Here is a 22,031-nt window from a genome sequence, read left to right as displayed (position 1 = left end):
CGTATTAAATTCTGCAAAGATAACTAGTATGGTTTCTGTTTTCTGACTGGACACCGATGGACACATACAGACCATGGACCCTGACCTACAATGCTTTCCTCATATTGATAAGTGATAATAGAAGACTTCAAAATTAGAGTGTGCCCACCATGATTTCAACGGATGTGAATATATATATTAGCACGTCATAGGCCTGACTGTCATTATGTATTTCCAAATTATACTTTATATTTATTACCTATTACTGCAAATTACCCTAAAGCTTACATGTCTTGAAATAACTCTCGGTTTCTGAAGGTCGTGAATCCAGGTGCCGCTTAGCTGAGTCCCCTATTTCAGGGTTTCTCACAGGCGACAATCCAAGTGCTGTTCAGGGCTGTAGTCATCTCAACATTCCACGGGGTTAAGATCCAATTCCAAGCTCACTCACGTGGTTGGTTGTTGGCTGAATGCAGTTCCTCAAGGGCTACTGGGCTGAAGGTCTTGATTTCCTTGCTGCCTGTTGGTCAGAGGCCGCCCTCAGTTCCTTGGCATGTGGGCCTCTCCATAGGGCAGCTCCGAACATGACAGCTGGCTTTATGACAGCAAGGAAGAGAGAAGAGTCACAGAGAGAGAGAATGCAAGCAACATGGAAGTCAGAGTGTTTCGTAGCCTAATCTCAAGAGTGACGTTCTCCCACTCTGCCGTGTTTTACTCATTAGAAGCAAGTCCGCTCTGAGGGAGGAGACTACACAAGGACGTGTGGTATGCCTACCCATACTTGAACACGTATAACACCTTCTCAAGTGTTTGCAAACATTGCTTATCTAATATGGAGATTTTCTAAATCTGTCGGTGAACTCCCACACCTTTTTCTCACAGCCACAGCGCCCTTGTCCCCTGCCCCCCATGAAGCTAATGTCCATGGCATTATGGCATCTTATTCCCATCACACTTAGCAGAAAACTCCTGCGCGTGCGGTATCAGGTTGGGGATGAGGGGTGGGGAGGTGTGTGAGGATGGGGGCAACATAGACACTTCCAAAAGGCAACCCAGGGCTCCACCTTTGAAAAAGGCTCAGATGGTCCTTGCCCCAAGGGCATTCGCATTGCTTTTTTTTCTTAACCAGCCCAACAAGGCCTGGCCAGAAGTGGCCTTATGTACTCTCTCCAGGCTCAGCTCACCCCTTCTGTCTCAGCTCTCTGAATTCCAACCACACTGGTCTTTCCCTCCACTCTGCATTTGCTTGTGCGTTTTCCTCTCCCAGACCCCACCCTACCCCCAAAGCCTCACCTGCCTAACTCCTACTGAGCGGTCAGCCTCAGTTTGGACCTCATGTCCTTGCAGAGGCCTTCCCTGAGCCTCCAGGCTAGACCAGGTGCCCTCCCTGGAAATTTCTGATTCTGGCCAGGAATTTCTGATTCTGGCCATTTTTCAACAAGCCCGGGCAATTTTTTAAATAGTACAAGTTTGGGAGACCCTGTCCACCGCTGTCACAGGCTCTCACAGAACTCTTCCTTCTCCTACCTCATTCAACACACCAGGAACTGTTCCCCTCAGGGCCAGGGCCACTTCTGTCTTGTCCAAGCCCAGTGGGGGTGAGAAGGGGAGGGAGAGGGCAAGCAGGAGGGAGATGGACACAAATGGCCAGCATGAAGGTGCGTGGGGTGGATGCGCACATTGATTCTGATGTGGGCAGGAGCAAGGTTCCTCCTGGTTCTTGGAGGAGCTGGGCACGGCAGGACATCTAGGTGGCACTGACAACCATCAGGATGCCAGGGGAGAGTGAGGGACCCAGGACTGAGAGAGGCCTTCCAGGGCTTCTACAGAAAAGCAGGATCTTTGGTCTCCTTCAGGTACAGCCCCACTGTTTGGGATTACAACTGGGAAACCCGAGGTTGAGGGTTGACAGATTTAGCAAATAAAAAAATACAGATGTCCTGTTAACTTTGAATTTCAAATAAGCAGCAATATGTATGTCCCAAATATGACGTGGGGGTCTTGTATTTTATCTGACAACGCTGCCTCAAGGTATGAGGTGAGGCTGAGGCACTAAAGCTGGGGTCTATGATTGTTCCAAGGGGGTTCTGGAGAAAAAAACACAAATCCGAGGGCTTGCCTCTCCAAACAGGCCACGTCCCAGGCCATACGGCTCAGTCACCACTGTTATAATAGTTCAATACTGGAAGCAACCTAAATATCCTTCAAGAGGAGTGTATTAGTTTCCTAGGGCTGATGTAACAAATACGACAAACTGAGTGGCTTATAATAACAGAAATGCATTGTCTCACAATTCTGGAGGCTAGAAGTTTTCCACCAGTGCCAGGTTTTCTCTGAGACTCTAAGTAGGATCCTTCCTTGCCTTTTCCTAGCTTCCGGTCGTGACTGTCAATCCTTGGTGTTCCTTGGCTTTTAGCTGCATCGTGTCAGTTTCCGCCTCTTTCGTCACGTGTCTCTGTCTCTTGTCTTCCTATAAGGACATCAGTTATATTGGATGAGGGCCTAATGAAGTATGACCTCATCTGAACTCGATTACATTGGCAAAGATCCTATTTCCAAATAAGGTCATACAAGTAATAGGGATTAGGTCTTCAATATATCTGTTGGGGGGGGGGCACACAATTCAACCCATAACAAGCAGAATGGATAAATTAGAAATTGACACATGAAAGGATGTCCATGATGGATTTTTGCGTGTAAAAAAAAAAAAAGCAGGGTACAAGAAAAAAAAATACATGTAGCAAGATCCCCTTTTTGGTCTTAAAAAAAACCAACTTTTATATGAGCCTGTATGTGTGATTATTACTTATTCATTTATTCAGTCAACAAATATTTACTGAGCTATTTCCTGAGCTCCCACCAGGCCTACTGCAGTGAATAAAGCAGGTCCCATCCCTGCCCTTCTAAAGCCTACAATTAAATACGCAGCTTGCTAGAAGGACACACATCTACCCATTGTTTCTATTTCTAAGTGAGCTTGGAGGGGAAACGTCTCTTCTGTTTAACTTTTTTCTGTACTGTTTGAATTTTTATAGCAAGCGGGGTATTAATTTGTAACTTTTAAAAAATGTTTAACCTGTTTTTAGTCTGAAAGGCCAGCCTGTGGAAGTTTCCTTGTTATGTCTCCTTGAGCACAGTGGTTCTGATGCAGCTGCTTAACCAGTGGCACCACCATGTGTGGCTGTTGTACCAACCGGCAAGTCTTTCCCTCAGTGTGTGTAAGTAAGAACAAGTAGGAAAGTTATACACAACCCAATCGCTCATTTATTAACATTTTATTGACCAAAAGAGTGAAATGTAATTATATATTTATTTATGTGTTTATTTGATGTCTGTCTCTCCTACTGGACTCTGGACTCCAAGATGGTGGGGCCATATTTGTTTTGTACAATATTATATAACCAGCTTTCAGCACAGTGCTCAATAAAACTGTGTTTAGTGAATGAAAGAAATCAAAGCTTGGGATGGCCCCTCTCAATCATCGAGTCTAACCCACTCATTTTACAACTGATAAAATTGAAGCCCAGAAAAGTCAATCCACAGGACAAGTTATTGGTAGCAAAGCCTAGAAGAGCCTTATTACTCTCAATCCAGGCTCTTAATTGGAAAAAATAATAATAATAATGTGATACACATTTTATAGTAAGAGGAAGAGACATATAACCAGTTAAGTACAGAGAAGTACTGTCTAATAATGATCGAAAATTTAAACCACCGTTTTCATCTAACTATGGCTTTTCCCACTGGCGCTAAGTATTCAACAGATATAGGGATTTGTGGGTGCTAACCACACCCCTCACTTCTCTAAGTTCTGATCCAATTGAGAAATAGTCACAGAAGACAAATAGGAGTTAAAATGTCAGCTTTATTGTTGGTCCAGATGGATTGATGAGTGTGGCTCAGACTCAAGGCGCAAATGGGCTTCCTTTTCCTTCTCCCCCAATTTGACCTTACTCACCCACTCACAGCAGAACAGCCGACTATTGAAGTCCTCCCAAGAAGAGTCTGGGGCTGCCCTGGTGCACATTGCCTGGAGGAGGCAGGAGCAGTGGCCTTGCGGTTAGGTCAGTCCCAGAGAGAGAGCCAGGAACAGGCTGAGCAATGCACACTTGATAACTTTTCCCAATTCCATCAACCCAAGAGGTCACTTCTCTCACAGCGAGGAACTAGGGAGTGCCAAGAAAGTTGAAACGTTTCTTCCAAATACTTCCAAGAGGATGAAAGTTCCTGTTTTATGGGCTGATAGGAGAATGGGGAAAGGAAAAAAATGCCCTCTTTAATGACAGCCTTCAATTTACTTAATACCTTTTCATAGAAATCTAAAAGCCTCTGTGATCCCGGCTGCAGCTCTGAGATTAAAGGTTGTATCGATCAAAGGTGGATTTGCTGGGGAAAAATGAAAGGCAAAAGAATGAACAATTGGTAACTTACACTAATAAGGGATGTATTTTTCTTATGTGACAGGAAAAGTAGAGGTAAGCAGTCCTGGGTTGGTATGAAGCTCCAATGCCACCCAAGACCAATGCTCCTCTGTCTTTCTGCTATACCATCTTTAGCAAGTGGCTTTTGTCCTCATGCTCATAGGATGATTTCTTCTCTACTTCTAGGCATCCTATCTTCATTCTGGGCAGGAGGAAGGGAGGGCAAAGGGACAACTAGTTCTGTCCCTTTTATCAGGAAAATAATAAATTTTCTGGAAACTCCATTCAGTACATGTGTGTTTTCCCATGGCCAGAATTGTGTCACTTGCCCAACCTCTCTGCAAGAGGTCCTGTGACATTTAATTTCTAACTTGGCAAATTGAATTATTTCAAACAAAGGAAGAATAAGAATGAATATTGGATAGCAAAATGACCCACCACAAAGGTCACAAAACAACGATGAAAGAAAACAGAAAATATTGTCAAATAATTGCTTTTTAAAAACTAAATGGGTTTGTTTTGTTTTGTTTCTTTTTGGCAAACATTCAGGAAAGAGATTACTTCCTGTGCAAACACTTTCAGAGCACAAAAAGACAGAAAATTTAGTTCATTTTACAGAGCTAGCATAACCCTGATACCTAAACCTAACAAAGAGAAAACACATACTAAGTACAAAAATTAATTAATTAATTAATTAAAACTACATACCAAGCTAACTTACGAACTGACAAAAATCCCATGTTTTCCCTTTTCTTGGTTTCTTCCTTCTTTTATGAAGCTCATCGTCAAATAACTTCCTACGAAAGAATATGTGGGAAGTAAACTTTCTTAGTCCTTATGTATCTACAAATGTCTTTGATCTGACCTAGTACCTTATAGACAGTTTAGCTGGGTATTAAATTCTAAATTGAAAGTCATTTTCTGTCAGAATTTTAAAGATATTTTTCCCATTGTCTTTTTGCATCCAGCACTGCTAGTGAGTAGCACAGTACCTTTCTGGTTTTCATTTATTTACAGGTGACTTTTTTTCTCTCTCTGGAAACTTTTAGGAGATGTCTTCTCATTTTTCTGGGTATTCTGAAATTTCAAAATCTTGTGTATTCTTCATGCTGGGGGCTTGATGATCTCTGTTAGTCGGAAGACTTGAGTCTCTTGGTCTGGGAAATTCTGTTCAATTATTTATTTGAAAATTCTCTCGATTGATTTCTCTCTTCTCCCTAAAATGCTTATTAATCAAACAAGGACCTCCTACATTATTATTTTTGCCTTAACTTTTCTCTAATACAATTCTGTTTCTTTCCTTTTTTGCTTTATTTTCTGAAGATATTACCTTGACCTTAACTTCAACATTTTCACTGAATTTTAGTTATATTTTTATGTCCAGGGTCTTTTCTGTTCTCTAATTATTCCTTTTTCATAACACCACTCATGTTTTATAGATACAATGTCTCTTGAATTCTCTTTTTAAGTTCTGTTCCACCTATAAATTGTTTCTGTTTCCTTGGAGGTCTCATTTTCAGTTGGTTTATCTCAGTCTTTCTATTTCATATTTTAGGTTTCCTCAGATAGCTTCTGGCTTATGATTGTCCATTCATATTTAAGAATGAAGCAGTAGAAATGTCCTGGAAACTTTGTGTACACAGATAAGAGATGAATGGCAGGCTTTGTTTCAGAGTGAGCTGGTCTGTATGCTTTAGGACTTCTAAATGTCACCCTGCAACATGCTTTACTCTAGGGTGCCACCTTAAAACCCAGCTTCCCTCGTCTTGTTCAGACAGTTTAATTTCTTTAAAAACCCTCCATTTTAGGAGGGAGGTAAAATAAAGGGAGCATATCTGAGCACTCTCCATACAAAGGTCAGGGGAGTTTATTGTACCATTTATAGACTTATAATTAAGTCCCCATTTTCAGCCACATATCCCCTTCCCACCCTCCACTGAACCCAGCATATCTAAGTCCAAGCTTCTTCAGGCTTCTATGGGCAGGTCAGCTCCCTCCTTGGCTATCGGCCCTGCTATGTGCATTCCAGACAGCAGCTTCCTCTGTCCTGCTTCCTCAGCCATCACTCCTCCATCAAACCATTCCTCCAGAAATTTGTTGAGATTTCTCTTTTCCACAGATGCCCTTCCCCCAACTCTTTTCTTTAGAAAGATTTATATATTTTTATTATTTACTTCTAAGACATTTCTGGAGGAAGACGATATAAGACCATTGCATTTAATTAGCCATGATGGACTGGAAGTCCCACCTGCCTTGTAATGGAGAGTGGTGGGTATGAGAATGTGTTCTCTCTCACAATTTTACATGGATAAACCTGAGCAGACTGTGTAATCTTTTTAATCAATGACACATTTACAAGAAATTCAAAAATATGCACAGAGATTGAAGGAAAACTTTTTTATTACATAACACATTTGAGTTTGTGTTGATTAAAATATATTTTAAATATGAAGCTAAAATCAGACATGTCCCTAAAGCACCTTCTCAGAATCCTGAAAGTTTCATAGAATATACTCAGTAAACCATTGGCTTAGTAAAAAGAGCATGGAATTTGGAGTCCGACAAGCTTGATTTAGATCCTGGTCTGGATCCATCTGTTCTGTCCAAATGTTAGTTCCTTCACCAGTACTTACTTCTTCAGCTTACTGGGAAGGTAAAATGAGATGATCCACAGGCAAAGCATCTAGCACAGAACCTGGTGATTAGTAGTTGCTCAGTAAATGCTAACTGCTATTCCTCATTTCCGATTCATACTGAATGACTCACCATGCCCCATTTTGTTCATGCTATTCCCACCTCACCCCTTCACCAATTCTTGAGTGCCTGCTCAGCCCTCAAGGTTCAAATCAGGCATTCCCACATTCACAGAGTCTTCTCTAAACCTCCAGAGAGTCACTGCTCTGTCTTCTGGTCCCCCCAACCCCTATTGTAGCTCCAATCTCTCTGCAACAGAGAGAGCTGTGCACACCTCCATCCCTCTGTGGAGAAGGATTCCTGAAAGGCAGCATCCTGATCTTGTTCCTCAGATTCCCCCTGGCAACCAGGACAGTAGCTGGCACATAGTAGGCACTCAATAAATGTTGGGATCTAATTGAATTGCAACAAACTAAACTGTATGGATTACGAGAGCCTTAACCAACAGCCAGGCTGAGATATAAAAACCAAGTCATGACCCAGACAGACAGATCCTAACTTGTCCACAATGCAAACACCTTGTTCTCTTCTTGCAGGAGTTTCTGAGCTGTTGTCATAATGACCTCCGCTCCCAACCCTGCCACTTTGCCAAACACAAGTAAACACGTTTAACTCCACGAGACAGAACCTTGGTTTAGCTCGGCCCTTGCCACACCCCATGAGACAGAGTGAGGAGGACCAGACACTACTCACCTGGATTTATGGGCACCCACTGGGTGGAGGAGAGGATTTTTCATCCTCAAGAATGAATGTTTAGCTCTGGGGTTGGTCTGGAGCAGGATGCTTTCTCTGTTATTCTCTTCACCTTCTTGGACAGCACCTGGCAGAAGAAAATATCTTGGTCCCTGACCTCTCCCCTCTTCCTTCTTCTGCCTTCACCTCCCACCCAAGCAGGGTCAGGCCAACAGTCAGGCCAAATAGAGATATGACACAATCTCTGTTCTGGGGACTCACGCAGAGTTTAGGGGTGGAAGAATACTGCCCACGCTAGGAGTCACTGGTCTAATGGAAAATGTGAAGTGTTTCTCCTCAAGGAGCTCCCAGTCTAATGGGGTTGGGTTGGGGAGACACAGTATAGTTCCAGCCCTCCAGTAGCTCCCAGGCTTCTGTGTTAACACCCACACTCAGGACACACTCAGTCCAACATGGGAGACAGTGCACGTGCACACAAGCATCATCCATAACTGAGCGGACACAGCACCAGTTGTGATCCCTCTCAGTGTGCCAAGCATCTGACATACGTATTACTTACACGGTCCAGTCTCCAAGCTGTGTTATCATCAAAGTAACTCTGTGTACTCGAATTCCTCAACCCTAACAAAAGGATTTGTTGATCCTAGTGATACTCCTTAAATCTTCTCTCTCACCCACTCTCCTATCACACACATTGCAGCTGCTCTCAAACCTCCCTCCTCTTTTCGTCCTGCTCCTGATCCTTCTTCCTCTCTCTTTTCTCCCAACTTGGCATCCCATTCGCCTACCGATTCTTCTGACAACTGGCACCCTCATTAGAGGCTAAGGGAGGCAAAGAAACGGAGCAAGCCAAGCCAGAATTTGCTCCAACAGGCAGGGAGCAGGGAATGACCGGGAAGCGACACTTAGGTGCTAATAATTTCCATCCTGTCACACACATATTATTTCATTTAAGTCTCAAAGCCTCTTGATAACATTGACACTATCATTCCTACTCCATAGATGAAAAACAAAAAAGTTTAGCAAGTAACACGTGACCGAGGACATGTCATTGGTGATGTCACAGGGACTTGAACCCACAATTGCTGCCTTCTGTGCATGGGGGGGATATAATCACTGAAAAGACAAATTAGCAGGGTACCCGGAGTGAAGGAATTGGGTGACTCAGGGCACTGAGGGAATGCTCTGTGGAAAACATTCTCCAAGGTGTGGTGAATTCTTCTTCAGTACCTCAGGACATTTTTGTGTTTGTGTCTGTGTGTGTCTGGGACATAGGTGAGGTGACCACAGGGAGTTCCTCTCAGCCGTGGTCCACTTCCTACAGCTCACAGTGTGAGAGGACATTCCATGTGGAGCCACTCACTCTGAAGAGGCTCAGGAAAGTCTGTGAAGATTTCCTCCACACGGAGGAACATGCCCAGGGACCCCCACTGAGGGCCAGAGTGGGCCAGGGGACTCCTGAGGGCCCCGCTGAGAGTATTACTTAGGGCATCTTGTCACAGAATGGGAACGTTCTGTGTATGAGGCTGCTAGGGCATAAAGTGTTACCCTGTTTTACAAGTGAGAAAACCGAGGCCCGGAGAAGTTTCGCCCCCGTAGAGAAATCAGGGCCAAGCTTCCACCCAGACCTTCTGACTCCCACTATACCCTCCAGCCAGCCAGACTGCCAGGCAAGAGTAGACAACGCTATATCCCACTCCCATGTCCCCCAACCCACCCTGAAATGATGCCTCAGACAGGGCTTTGACATATCTCTCTTCTTTCTAGGGACACCAAGTGACTAGGGACCTGGGCTGCTTGGGAGAGCTCCAGGGGGCCTGTCCTACTGGATCTTTCTTTGGAGTCTGACAAGAGAAGGAACTCAGTAAATGGAGGCATGCGTGTGATAACAGCCAACTGGTGGGAGCCCACCAAGGGCCTCTTCCTGCTATGCCACAAACCAACACCCAGGACCGGAGGAGGTGGGAATATATATGCTGCAGAGAACCCCTGGGGGGCAGTGAGGAGTGCAGAGGGGTGCTTACCCTTTTCCTCAATGCCCACCTCCCTTCAACTGGATTAGTTCTGACTTATCTGTTTCATTAGTCTACACTTACTAGCAAACTCCTATTTGAAGAAAGGGTCTGGCGTCCTACCTTCCTTCTTAGGAATGTCTTTGTTTGCAATCCTTTTCCATTTTGTGTGTTTAAATCAGGATTTCTCTGTCCGTTTAGGAGAAAATTCCTAGATGGAGGAAGGGAATGGGCCAGGGAAATTTTCTCACCTTCACTGCTCCCGGATTCCCCCACTATTGATCTCAGAAGTGTTGAAAATATGGCTTCTCTTTGAGGCCAGCTCCACTGAACACCTCCCCCTGCAGTATCTGAACCTCCTCTCCCTACTTTATGCCCAGTACTTCTGCCCAATTCAGAGGCTACTCCCAAGAGTTGTTGCGCAGTCCTAGAAGGGATATTTCTGAAGCCCTCAGAGACACAGGCTGAGACCATGCCCTCCGACCTTCCTGTAGCTCCTCATGCATCCTTGAGTCCCACGCGGTCTTTTTGCTTCATGGCCACATTGGAGCCTGTGGAGCTGTCTCCCAGTTCTACCAGTTGTAGAAGATTGCGCTTAGAATGCTTGTTGGCAATCAACTGCCTTTTCTCTTCTCTTTACCACCTCTGCACAGCTGTTGAACCCCACTGCCTTCTTTAAAGTCTTCCAGTTCCATGATACTCCAACCAAAGACTGAGCGTGCTGGGATGGGGTGGGGCTGGAGGAAGCAGCTATCCCATTCTCCTAGCACCCCTCTCATGGTCTGAGGGGTTTGGGGTGGATCTGCAAACGAAGTAAGGCCAGAGCAAGAATGGAGGCCGCTTCAGTTCACAGCTCACATTGGACAGAATGCTTCCCTGGCAGGAAGGCAGGGGGCTGGATTGGATGAGCTCTCAGCCTTGAGGACCAATGGTGGGACTGCCCCAGAGCCCCTGGGCTGGTCAGCAGAGTCTCTTCTCCCTCTGTCCTTCCAGGAGGCAGCTCCTCCCCTCCTGTGCAGGTCTGTTGCCTGGTCTGTGAAGCAGACCCATGAGGCCTGGTGGGAGGCAGAGGAGGGAAAGCATGCTGTCAGCACCCGAGGGCAAACGGGAAAACCAGAGACCAGAAGCCTGAACTCTATGCATCCCCAGCAGCCCCATAAATCCAGATCGCATTCCCAGCCAGAGCAGAGAGTGGACCCTGGGGCTTTATGAAGAAGCACCTTGAAGCCCACAGTGGGTGCCCTGCTAGAACCACCGACAGTCCTAGGCACCAGGAGGACAGATGGGGAGGCAGCAGTAGCCGCCCACAAACCCACCCCACCATGCACCATCCCACACATCAGGAGGGTCCCCCAGAGCTATTTGAGGGGCAAAGGGGTAGCGGGGAGGTTACTGGCAATAAGGCCTCCAGAGGAAACACTCCTTAAGGTGGTGCAGGAGCCCCAGTTTCAAGGCAAAGAAATATCCCTGCCCTCAGACAGCTCCCACACCAAGTGGGAGACCCAGGTCCTACTTGGGGTGGAGGGATGGGGTGGGGAGGCTAGACTTGCTGAGATACCTCAGGGCTCCTCCAGGACTCCCTCCCCCAGGGAAGGGCAGGGCTGAGTATAGAGGGTGGGAACTCCCTGAGTAAGCAAGGTCACAAATGACGGCACTTTCCAATGAAAGTGACTCAGAGGCAGGAAGAGGAGACTGAGAACCCTGAGGCTGGATGCCCGCCCTCACCTGGCCCACTGGGCTCAGCTGCCCCAGGCTCTTGAAGAGACCCCTCTGCCCTCTCACATCCTCAGGCTCCACTACTCTTGGGAAAAGAGCCTTTGCCAGGGGAGATAGGCCCCTGGGGCAGGGGGTCGGGGGTTGGAGTGGGCGTGTGCAAGGAAGCTTCCTGAGGCCAAGAGTCTTGTAAATGATGGTGGGCTAGGAAAGGAGACCTTAATGAACTCCTCCCAGAGCCCTGGCTTCCCGCTGCCCAGGGCTCAACCAGGAGAGCACTCACTACAAGTGCCTGTGTTCCTCTGGCCATGTGCCTTGGGACATGTGCCATCTGACCCTCCCACAGTGCTTTGCACTTTCAACCTAGCTAATCTGCCTGCAGCTTGTCCTTCCAGAGAGACTGTGAGCCCAGCCTGACTCTGGCTCCCCAGGGCACGTCATGCAGAGCACACTCCTGGCAGGTATTTAAAAGCGTTGAATGAACAAATGACCTAAAAAGTATAGTATTTCCTAAGGCCAGTCACGTGCGTGCACTTCCGCCACCACCACCCTAAAGAGGCTCCCTCCTGGAGCTGCCACAGCCTGGAAACTGCTCTCCTGGCTTCCTCAGTGGACCATCCCCATCGTTCCGCCAAACAAGCTTTCCAAATACAGTGTCATCACAATTCTTCGAACACTGTTGCTTCCCCCTGCTCTTGGGATAAATCCAAAATCTCTAACCTGGCCCACAAGGGCTGGCCCCTGGCTACCTGTCCAGCCTCATTATCGTAAGTCCCTCATTCTTTGTGCACCAGCTGTGCTGAGTTTTCTTTGGCTCAAATGGACTGCCATTGCTCCTACCTCAAGACCTTTGCACTTGCAGTTTCCTCCACCTGCCAGCTCTTTCTCTCCCCTTCACCTTCTTTGCCTGCCTAACTCCTATTGTCTTCAGGTCTCCACTTAATTGTCTCTTTCTTGGGGAAGCCCTCCCAGATCCCCCAGGGGCAGCTTCCCCATTACATATTCTCAAGCCAACCTAGATTTTTCCCTCCCAGCGTCTTTCAGTTTGTAATTATAATTTGCATGGTTATTTCATCAGTGTCCACCCCTCACACCCATCCCCTTCCTGCCCCAAAGACCATCAGCAGGATGTGGACTAACGCCCAGCCCCAGAAATGCCCTGCATGCCAGGGGGTTGAGATTTCGGAAGTACTTGATCTGAGAGGTCAGCCCCACCTTGTGCCAGAGCGTGGGGATCACGAACTCTGGGGTAGGTACACTCACCCCGGAAGGGGAAAAATAAGGAGTAATTGGAGAGAAAGATAAGGTGGCTAAACAGCAGGAAATGAGCTGTGGGGAGCTGTTGGCTGAGGGAGGGCAGTTTAGAACGGAGGCTGCAGATCAAAGCAACAGGAAGTGGGCTGATTGTTTTCAGTAACGGAAGAATCTGATCGAAGCCACACTTTCCTGTCTGTGGGGATAGGCCATTCATTCACTTATTCGTATTTATTTGTATGTCATCATAGGGTCATTCAACAAATATCAATAGAGCACCTTTCTGTGTGGCAGGCACTAGGCCAGGCCTGGGGACACAGTGGTGAGTAAAAGTGGATCCAGCCCCTACTCTCCTGAGTTCACAGGCATCTAGCTTAGTGTCCAGACCAGTTTTGAAACTTTGAGCCTGCGATCCGTTTAGTGACTCACAGCCAGCCTGTTTAAAAATGAAATACAGGGTGGAATGAAATGAGATGGGACAGGGCGGAATGGGGAGGACTGGAATAGAATGGAAAATATCAGTGTGTCCCCCATAGCAAGGGTAAGCACTGTTTCGGTTATACACAGGCACACCTCCTTTTATTGAGCTTCACTGATACTGTGCTTTTTTATAAATGAAAGGGAAGACCCTCCACCAGCAAAAAGATGATGACTCCCTGAGGGCTCGGGTGATGGTTAGCATATTTTAGCAATCAAGTATTTTTAATTAAGGTGTGGACTTTTTTTTAGACAAAATGCTGTTGCACACTTAGTAGATAATAGTGTAAACATCACTCTTCTAGGCACTAGGAAACCCAAAAATTCGTGTGACTCGCTCTATGGCGATGTTCGCTTTGTTACTGTGGCCTGGAACGGAACCCGCAATATATCCAAGGTACGCCTGGATGTGTCATGTGACCTGGGTCCAAGCGTAAAATGTATTTGTCACTGTGGGTCACAATCAAAAACGTTTTTTAAATACCAGTCTAAATATTACTTAAATAATTCCATAAGCTTATAACTGAAGTCTACGATAGGGAGCACGCAGAGATATACAGAATGGTATGGGAGCATAGAACAGTAGTATCTCATCTTGCCTGGGCCGGAACGGGGGGGGGGCGGGGGGGAGTCAGGGACATCTTCCCTGGGGAGATGATGCTTGAGCAAGGAGGAAGAAGAGGAGAAGGAAGAGGAAGTAAAGGTACTATCTACGAGGAAGGCGCAGAACATTTCAAGGAAGCAGAGGAGACCAGGCCTGTCGTTCTGAGAGAAGAGGGAAGGATGGCATGAGCTGAGGACGGAGAGGTAGGAAGGAGCCTTGCGGGGCTTATTGAAAAGTTTGGTCGTGATCCTAAAAGCCATGAGAAGCCACTGATGGGTTTATCCACTCATATATTCATCAACAGCTGGCTGAGTCGTCCTCTGACCTGGCTGCCTGTCCTGGTGCTGGATACACAGAGGTGAAAGCACCTGCGAGCCACTTTCAGGCCGGCTGAGAGTCGAGACACACAGGAAGTGGTCAGTGCAGACTCTCATTCTATTTCAGCAAACTCGTGTCTTGGGTTAGCTTCCCCCAGAAGCAAACCCTGCGACAAGAATGAGTCATCTACCTGAGAGGTGATCCCAGGAAGCACCGGTATGAAAATATACAGAAAAGTGACATAGAGAGGGGATTGACAAGCACCCCTGGGAAACCCAGCTCCATCCTGCTGGGACCTCTGGGAGACCCTGGGGAACTCGCCTTCCTGAGGGAGAGCAGCTGCAGCTTTCATCGTCCAGTTCTCACGTCTCGGGCTAAAGCTGCCCCTGGGCACACTTCTGCTGCAGAGAAGGTCCTCTGGCAGAGTTGCAATGTTGCAGTGCCAAGGGGACGTGGACAGGGCACCAATCCTTGCTGCCAAAATCATCCTACAACACTCCCAGAGCATTCTGTGGTCCCTTAACTCATCTGCATTTGATTTAGGATGACGACCCCCAGATCTCTAACTCCAGTCCTAACTTTTCCCCTGGTTTGCAAATCCTTATATTAACTAACCATCACCTGGACGTCCCCCTTTGGATGCCCTATGAGCACCTCAAATCATCAGGTCCTACACTCAATTCTTATCACTCCCATCCCCTCCATCAAACCTACATATCCAGTTTACCTTTGGGATGAATGGCACTGCAATGACCCAATCACCCAGGGAGAAACCAGCTCCCATCGCCCCAGCGTGCACAACCAGTCAATCACAGCCCGTCATCCTGTGCCTCCTCCATCCTCTCAGTCACTGCCCAGCCTGAGGGTGCCCCACCCCCTTTCACCCAGATCACTGCATTGGCTCCCTGGCTACCCTGCTCACCCCCATCAGGCCATACCTGATGTAGCCCACGTGAACCTTCCAAAACCCAGGTCTGGCTGTGTCGGTCTCCGGATTGAAATCCTTCATGCCTCCCCATCTCCCTGAGGACGAGGTCCAAACACCTCCAAGCCAGAAGCCTCTATGGCATAAAGGCTTTCATATCCAGCATCACCCCTTAGTCTAATGTCCCCACGCCATCATTACCACTACTCCACCTCATATGCTCCAACTATTCTAAGGTATTCCTAGTTCCCCTGACACATATCCATTCCTTTGTACTTGCTGAACCCACTTGCTAAACTCAATAACCTCTGCTTTGTCCACCTGGCCAATAACCACCTGCCTCCTCTGGAAAGCCCACTTTGATTTCCGCCACACCCCCACTGTACCTTACATAGCCGTCCTTTAGATCAAGGACGCCATGAAATAGTCACTGGGCAACTGAAGAGCTCCCCCACTAGTCTGCGAACTTCTTGAAGGCAGGGACACTATTTCTTCTCTCTTTCTCCAGCGCCTAGCACATAGACTGCTTCCGGAAAACCCTCAGTGAGTGTTAGCTGACCAATGAGGTGGCTGGGCTCAGGTGACTTCATTGGTGACATGTTAAACAGTGGCTGGGCTGAGAGGGGAACCTGGACTCTTCCCTGCCCTCGTGTCAGCACAGGTGACACATACCTTTGATGATGAGAGACAACGGAGGGTAGCCCTTCAGCAACCAGCTTCGTGCTCCTGAACCCTGTCAACGGAACCTGCAGTTGTTGTCAAGCCGCGGGGCCAAGGTGCGCCGAGCCATCCACACTCCCTTAGGACCAGAGGAAGGATCAGACCGACAGACAAGCTTTGAACCTGACAGAGCAAGGAGTTTCTGTCCCACTGGGCACGACAGACAGCTTTGGCTTCGGGAACACTTGGCAGCACCCATGTGAGCCAAATAGCCAGTGAGCCTCAGGGGACAGATCTGCTGTCTGCTTTGGTGACTTGGGATAAGCCACTTCCCCTCTCTGGGCCTCAATTTCCCCACCTGTAAAGTGGCAACTTGCACCAAGGCCATTCCAGCTCAAAAACACTATGATTTTGACTGTAATCCCACGAAGAAGCAAGTCTGAGGGCCAAGCCAGGGCCAAGTGACATGCTGTGCAAAGAACACAGTCTTTGGGGATGGCTGTCCTCTGCCTTTGGTACCTGGTACCTTGAGTCCCTTTACCTTCCTCAGTTTCCTGTAAAACAGAATAACAGCAGCCATAGAAGATAGCTGTAAGAAGAAACGCAACTAACTACGTAAAGTGCCTGGAGCAGTGCTTTACCATAACTGATGCTATCATTTTGTGGTTGCCTTCCTCTGATACTAGAAGGCACCTGTGAGTGCTGGGTGCCTCTCTAGCTCAGCCTGCAGGGCCTGCAGACCAGAAAATTCTACCTTCACTCACCTCCTCCAGTCCTGGCTTCACTCCCCATCCCCATGTGTGGCTTCCCTCACTGCCAAGCTCGGCTCCTCGCCTGAGTCTGGCTGAGGGCCGGAGTGGCCAGGTGAGCATGGTTAGCCACAGATGTGACCACAAAGACCCCAGACCACAGTGGCCGTCTACATTCACATTGAGGTCTGGAGGCTCCTAATCCAGTGCTCCAGTGACACAGGCCCACGGCCTCACTGCCCTCTCACTGTCCAGCCACCTTCCCTCTGTCCCCAGGTGACCCCACTGCATTCCTGTGGTTTGGGGTTTGCTGGTGTGGTGGCAGCAACTGAAGTCTTGGCACCCTCCCACCGGCGAATGAGGAGGGGGCTCTAGAGGCCAAATTCTTCTTCAAATGAGATTCCCGTGGTTTCCTCAGCTGAGGCATCTGTGGAGCAGAGAACAAACAATGTGGAATTACATTTCTCTGGAAAACAGGCTCCACAAGTGAAGATCTAAGCATCTCTTTGGGCGTGGGGCCGACCTCGCTGGTGCCAGGCTGGGCTCCCACTGCCTTCCAGGCTCGCTGGTTGAGCAATTCCAGGTCCTGAGGCCATACACCCCTTCCTCCACCCCCAGCAGCCTCCCCACCCGTGTGACCTCAGAACTGTCACCAGAGAAAGGCTCCGGCTTTTTCCGGACTTGGCTAGGGCACCCTGCCCAGAGACAGCTGGGAACCCCGAAATGGGAGCATCCTCCTGGGACGGGTCCACACCAGCTGCATCTGATGCTGCCATCCCGCTGGGCGGGATTTCGGGATCGCATTGCAAAGACTAGGGAGGTGGTGAGACTGGCTGTCTCCCTGGGTCCCCAGGCCCCAGCAGCTTATTCAAGAGTGACAGACCCAGGGGCAGCCAGATGGCTCAGCTGGTTAGAGCGTGAGCTCTCAACAACAAGGTTGCTGATTCAATTCCCGCATGGGGTGGTGGGCTGCGCCCCCTGCAACTAAGACTGAAAATGGCGACTGGACTTGGAGCTGAGCTGCGCCCTCCACAGCTAGATTGAAGGACAACGACTTGACTTGGAGCAGATGGACCCTGGAAAAACACACTATTGCCCAACATTCCCCAATAAAAAATTTTTTTAATTTAAAAAAAAAAAAAGGAAAACTGACAGACCCCCAGAGGCACAGAGGGGAGAGCCACCAGCTGACTCCCCCAAACCCCAGCCCAATACCATCTTAGATCCTGTCAAGAAAGGGCCCTGTCACAGGATGGCCACGGGTTTGAAAATTAATCTGGGGAACGTAATTTGGTGGTTACCAGAGGGTAAGGGGGTTGGGGGGTGGGGGATGAGGGTGAGGGGGATCAAATGTATGGTGATGGAAGGGGAGCTGACTCTGGGTGGTGAACACACAGTGTGATTTATGGATGATGTGATACAGAATTGCACACCTGAAATCTATGTAATTTTGCTAACAATTGTCACCCCAATAAATTAAAAGATAAAATTAAAGTATATTAAAAAAAAAAAAAGGGCCCTGCACATGTGGTGTCTCCATACAATGGAACAGTCTTCAGCCATAAAAAGGCATGAAGTACTGATGCATGCTAAACACGAATAAACCTTGAAATCACTATGCCAGTCAACAAAGATCACACATTGTATGATTCCATTTATATCAAATATCCAGAGTAGGGAAGTCCATAGAGACAGAACACAAGATTAGTGGTTGCCAGGGCCTGGGGAAGGAGCTTCCTTTTGGGGTAATGAAATTGTTCTGGAACTAGATAGAGGGGGTGGTTGCACAACATTGTGAAGGTACTAGATGGCCTTACTAATGGTAAGTGTTGTGTTATGTATTTTACCACATTAAAGAAAACAAGAAAGGCCCTTGCCCTGGGCGTCCTGCACTGGCCGCCCCTCGAGAATGAGGAGTCTGAAGGTCCGAGCGGATACACTGGCCAGAGCCACAGCCCCCCTTCCAGACCACACTTGGCATTCTGAGAGCCACCTTACTCCCTGACTAAACACCCTGAGACTCCTCAATTTCATTTTCTAAAGGCAAACCACAGCCTGGACCCAAGGGGCAGGTAAGGAACAGCTGTTTGTAAGGGAGTCGATGGGATTTGGCGTATCCGGCCTGGCGTGTCCACTCCTTCTGGTGCAAACTGGAACCTGGAATGAGAAGAAGGATCAGGCCACAGACCAGGGACTGGGACCCAGGGGCCAGCCCTCCCTGGGCAGCTAGTGCTGGCACAGAATTCTAAGTGGTCAGAGAATTATGAATTTGACCTTGGACTTCAAGGTCACTATGAAAAGGTATATATGTCAACATAGATAGATAGAACATATTGATAGAACATTGACAGTTTTTAAGTCAGTTTTTAAGACTTATGGCTTTTGACTATTTAGACTTGTGGTATATGAGCCTCTGTATTTGTTTTCCATCGCTGCCTAACAACCAACCGCAGACTTAGTGGGTTAAAACAACACCTACTTATTAACCCACAGCTCCATAGGTCAAAAGTCTGGGCATGCTCAGCTGGGTTCTCGGCTTGGGCTCCCACAAGGCTGAAGTCAAGGGGTCAGCCAGGCTGGGCTCTTATCTGGAGGTTCTGGGGAAGAAGCCACTTGCAGGCTTCTTCAGATTGTTGGCAGAATCCAGTTCCATGTAGTTATAAGACTGAGGTCCCCATGTGCTTGCTGGCTGTCATCCGAGGGTTGCTCTCAAGTCATGCTTCAAATCTCTAACTTCCTATTCTGCTCCCAAATAGGAGAAAACTCTCTTCTCATAAAGAGCTCATCTGATTAGGTCAGACCCACCTAATTAATCTCCGTATTTTAAGGCCAACTGACTCAGGACTTTATAGCTACAAAATCCCTTCACAGAGTACCTCGATAAGTACTCAATTGAGTAGCCAGAGGATGGGATCCTGGGGTGGTGGCAGCTTCCAGAATTCTGCCTACCACTGCCCCCATTTGTAATCTTTCCAGGCCTTGCAAATGTTAGGGGGCGCTTGCTCCAGCCAGATGTGTACAGTTCTCTCTACCTCAGGACTTAACTCATGGGAACTTTGTTTACCTAGAGCAGTCACTCACCACCTGTGTGGTCCAATGCTACCTTTCCTTCTTCCAGGACCTGCTGAAATGCCACCTCCTCTGTGAAGCCTTCCGCTTGAGCCCCAGGCAGAATTAATCTCCCCCAGAGAGCACTTTGTCCCTTATATCCCTCCTCTATGGCACATCCCAGCTTGCCTTGGGTTACAGCTGAGAGCCCCGAGTCCTCTCCACCCATGAGACCAGGAGCAACCCAGGGCAAGGGCCACCAGTCATCAGACACTGTGCCAGGCCCTCAGAGATATAGAAAAATGAATCAAATGTCACCCCTGCCTTGGAGGACCCCGAGTCCCGCAGGACTAATAAACCTAATTGTAATGACCATTTACGAATGCTTAGTGTGCAGCAGTCATTGCACGTACCTTCCAAATACCCGGTGACGTACAGACATTGACAGGTGAGAAAACTGAGGCTCAGAGACATTAACCAGCTTTCCTAGTCACGTGGCCCAATTCAAATCTGGGAAACAGACATCACGGGTGCTGCCACAGATGCCACACCCTTTAACCACGTGGCTCCAGGAATCCTGTGTGCAAAGGGCTGCAGGTGCAGTTGGTGACAACAGAGCTAAATGCAAGAAGTGAAAGCAAGGGTGCGCATGCAGCCAGGGGTGGGGGGACTAGGGAGGTATGACAGAACAAAATGTCCTCTTACTCAGCCGCTAGGCTCAGCAGGAGGCGTTGCTCATCCAGTGAGCTCACCTTGGGCCTAGGGCTATGCAGGATCACACACAGCGCCGTCCTCGTCCCCCGAGCTGCCCAGGGACCCCTTTCTCCAGGCTGGGCCCTGGCAGATGATCCAGCAGCTTGGGTCATTGCTGCTCCTGGTCAGAGGTGGGGCCCAGGCACTGATGTCCCTAGGAATGTCGCTACACCTCCCCCCCACCCAGGGAGAGTGAAAGGCTCGAGCAGGGCAGGCTTAGGGTATCGGTGCTGAGCCCCCAGCCTGTCTGTTTTGGGATACAGGTGGCTGATTTTCTTTTCAGATTCAACTCTGAGGTGTAAATATCAGTAAGTCATGGGCCAAAGCCAAGAATAAATTATTTGGTACAAAGAGGGCATACGACTCACCCCTGGTCAGAGTGATCCAGACTCTGTCTGTCATGAGGGAAGGAAGAGAATTTCTCATCAGAAACACGTCCTCACCTGCTCTTGGGGCCCACCCAGTGCTGCTCCCCATAGAGCACAGAGTAGAGGAGATGCTGAGTTTCCTGCCCTGGGCCCCAGGAGGACAGGTGTTCCTGGGGTCCCAGGACCCTGAGCAGTGGGGCTGGGGGGCTGCACTGACCAGCCTGCATTGCCTCCACGTGCCCCTGTTGGGGTCAGGGGAGAGCCCCGGACGGCAAGGACCTGAGTTTCAGTGTGTCTGTGTCACCACTTGCAATGGCCCTTAAACAACCCCCATCCCCCTCGGAGCCTCAGCTGACCCATTGGTGCAGTGAGCTCTGACCTCCAAAGTAAAGTACACATACCCCAAGGTGACACAGAATGACCCCCTGGCATGTGGAAGAAAATTTTAGAATTAAATGTATATGTACTTGCATGTATCTCTGTCTAACAGTAAGGAAAGAATTCAGCTCTACTGATACTTAGCAGACAGACTGACCCAGGTAACCCCACTGGGACTGTTTTGGGCCAGTCATGTCCCCCACTTTAGTCCACGTGTGGAGAGATGTGATGCTCCATCAGGCAGAGAACCTGACGGCGGTCCCTTTTCTCTACTGCTTAGTTTTCAACATACCATGATATTACCATTTATGTATGCCCAGTTGGGTGGAATTCACAGATTGTAATGTCGGATTCAAATTAATCTGCCCTTAAACAGAATAAATGGCCTGAAAAGATTTCTGCAAAGAAACATCAAGAAAATAGCGGTGCTTCCCTCTAATCCTAGGACGTGATTTCATCTGACATTCCATAAAGGCAAAACAAGGGGGCTACAGTAGATGTCATTCCAAAACTGACATCTCTTTTCATCAGGGTAAAAGTGAAGTTTAAACAGTTGTAGAGGAAGTAATTTTTTTTGGAAGAAAAATAGTATGATTTAGAAATAAAGTTTGAAAGTGTTCCCATTATTATATGATTTTGTTGTTGGAAACCTTGTGTGTTCCTAAGATCTTTTATATCTCCCCTTCAAAAAAAAAACAAAACAGAAAACAAAAAGGGATTTTTTTTAAAAAAAACTTGCTTAAAAATCTTCCAAATGAAGAGTTTGAGTGGGTTTAAAATCCATTTGCTAAAAGCATTAAAATGCAAAGTATTCCAATTTCTTTGCAAGAACAACTGATTGACATGAGAAAAGATGGAAATTTGAAAGTCAATTTTGAACAAAACCTTTCCATAATTGGTGGATGGTGTTGAAAATTGAAAACTGAATGTCATGATTTAATGAGCCGAGCCCACAATGCACCTCGTCCATCTGGATCTAGGTATC

The 22,031-nt window shown here is 47.8% G+C and overlaps 1 protein-coding gene across 6 annotated transcripts; it reads right to left on the bottom strand.

Moving 5' to 3' along the window:
• Positions 1-3,835: 3,835 nt before the first annotated feature.
• Positions 3,836-17,472, bottom strand: LOC117013338 (uncharacterized). Of its 6 annotated transcripts, none has more exons than XR_004421315.1 (6): positions 15,763-17,472; positions 10,051-10,854; positions 7,788-7,914; positions 5,109-5,197; positions 4,411-4,602; positions 3,836-4,218 (listed from the first exon to the last, which is right to left on the bottom strand). XR_004421315.1 is itself a non-coding variant. In XM_033090392.1 (6 exons), exons 1-6 carry the CDS (start codon positions 16,620-16,622, stop codon positions 4,212-4,214), a joined length of 696 nt encoding a protein of 231 aa, XP_032946283.1. In that variant the 5' UTR covers positions 16,623-17,472; the 3' UTR covers positions 3,836-4,211. The 6 variants fall into 6 exon arrangements, 2 of the variants coding, with proteins under 2 accessions (XP_032946283.1, XP_032946282.1); XR_004421317.1 differs by lacking the exon at positions 4,411-4,602 and having other exon boundaries at positions 3,836-4,365; positions 15,763-15,889; positions 16,109-17,472; XM_033090392.1 differs by lacking the exons at positions 4,411-4,602; positions 5,109-5,197 and having other exon boundaries at positions 10,658-10,854; positions 15,763-15,823; positions 16,109-16,304; positions 16,515-17,472.
• Positions 17,473-22,031: the final 4,559 nt, after the last annotated feature.

This window comes from Rhinolophus ferrumequinum, chromosome 21 (genome assembly GCF_004115265.2).
Source record: "Rhinolophus ferrumequinum isolate MPI-CBG mRhiFer1 chromosome 21, mRhiFer1_v1.p, whole genome shotgun sequence".
NCBI lineage: Eukaryota > Metazoa > Chordata > Mammalia > Chiroptera > Rhinolophidae > Rhinolophus > Rhinolophus ferrumequinum.
Note: the sequence above shows the minus strand (reverse complement) of the source record. Positions and strands in the feature narration are given on the sequence as shown.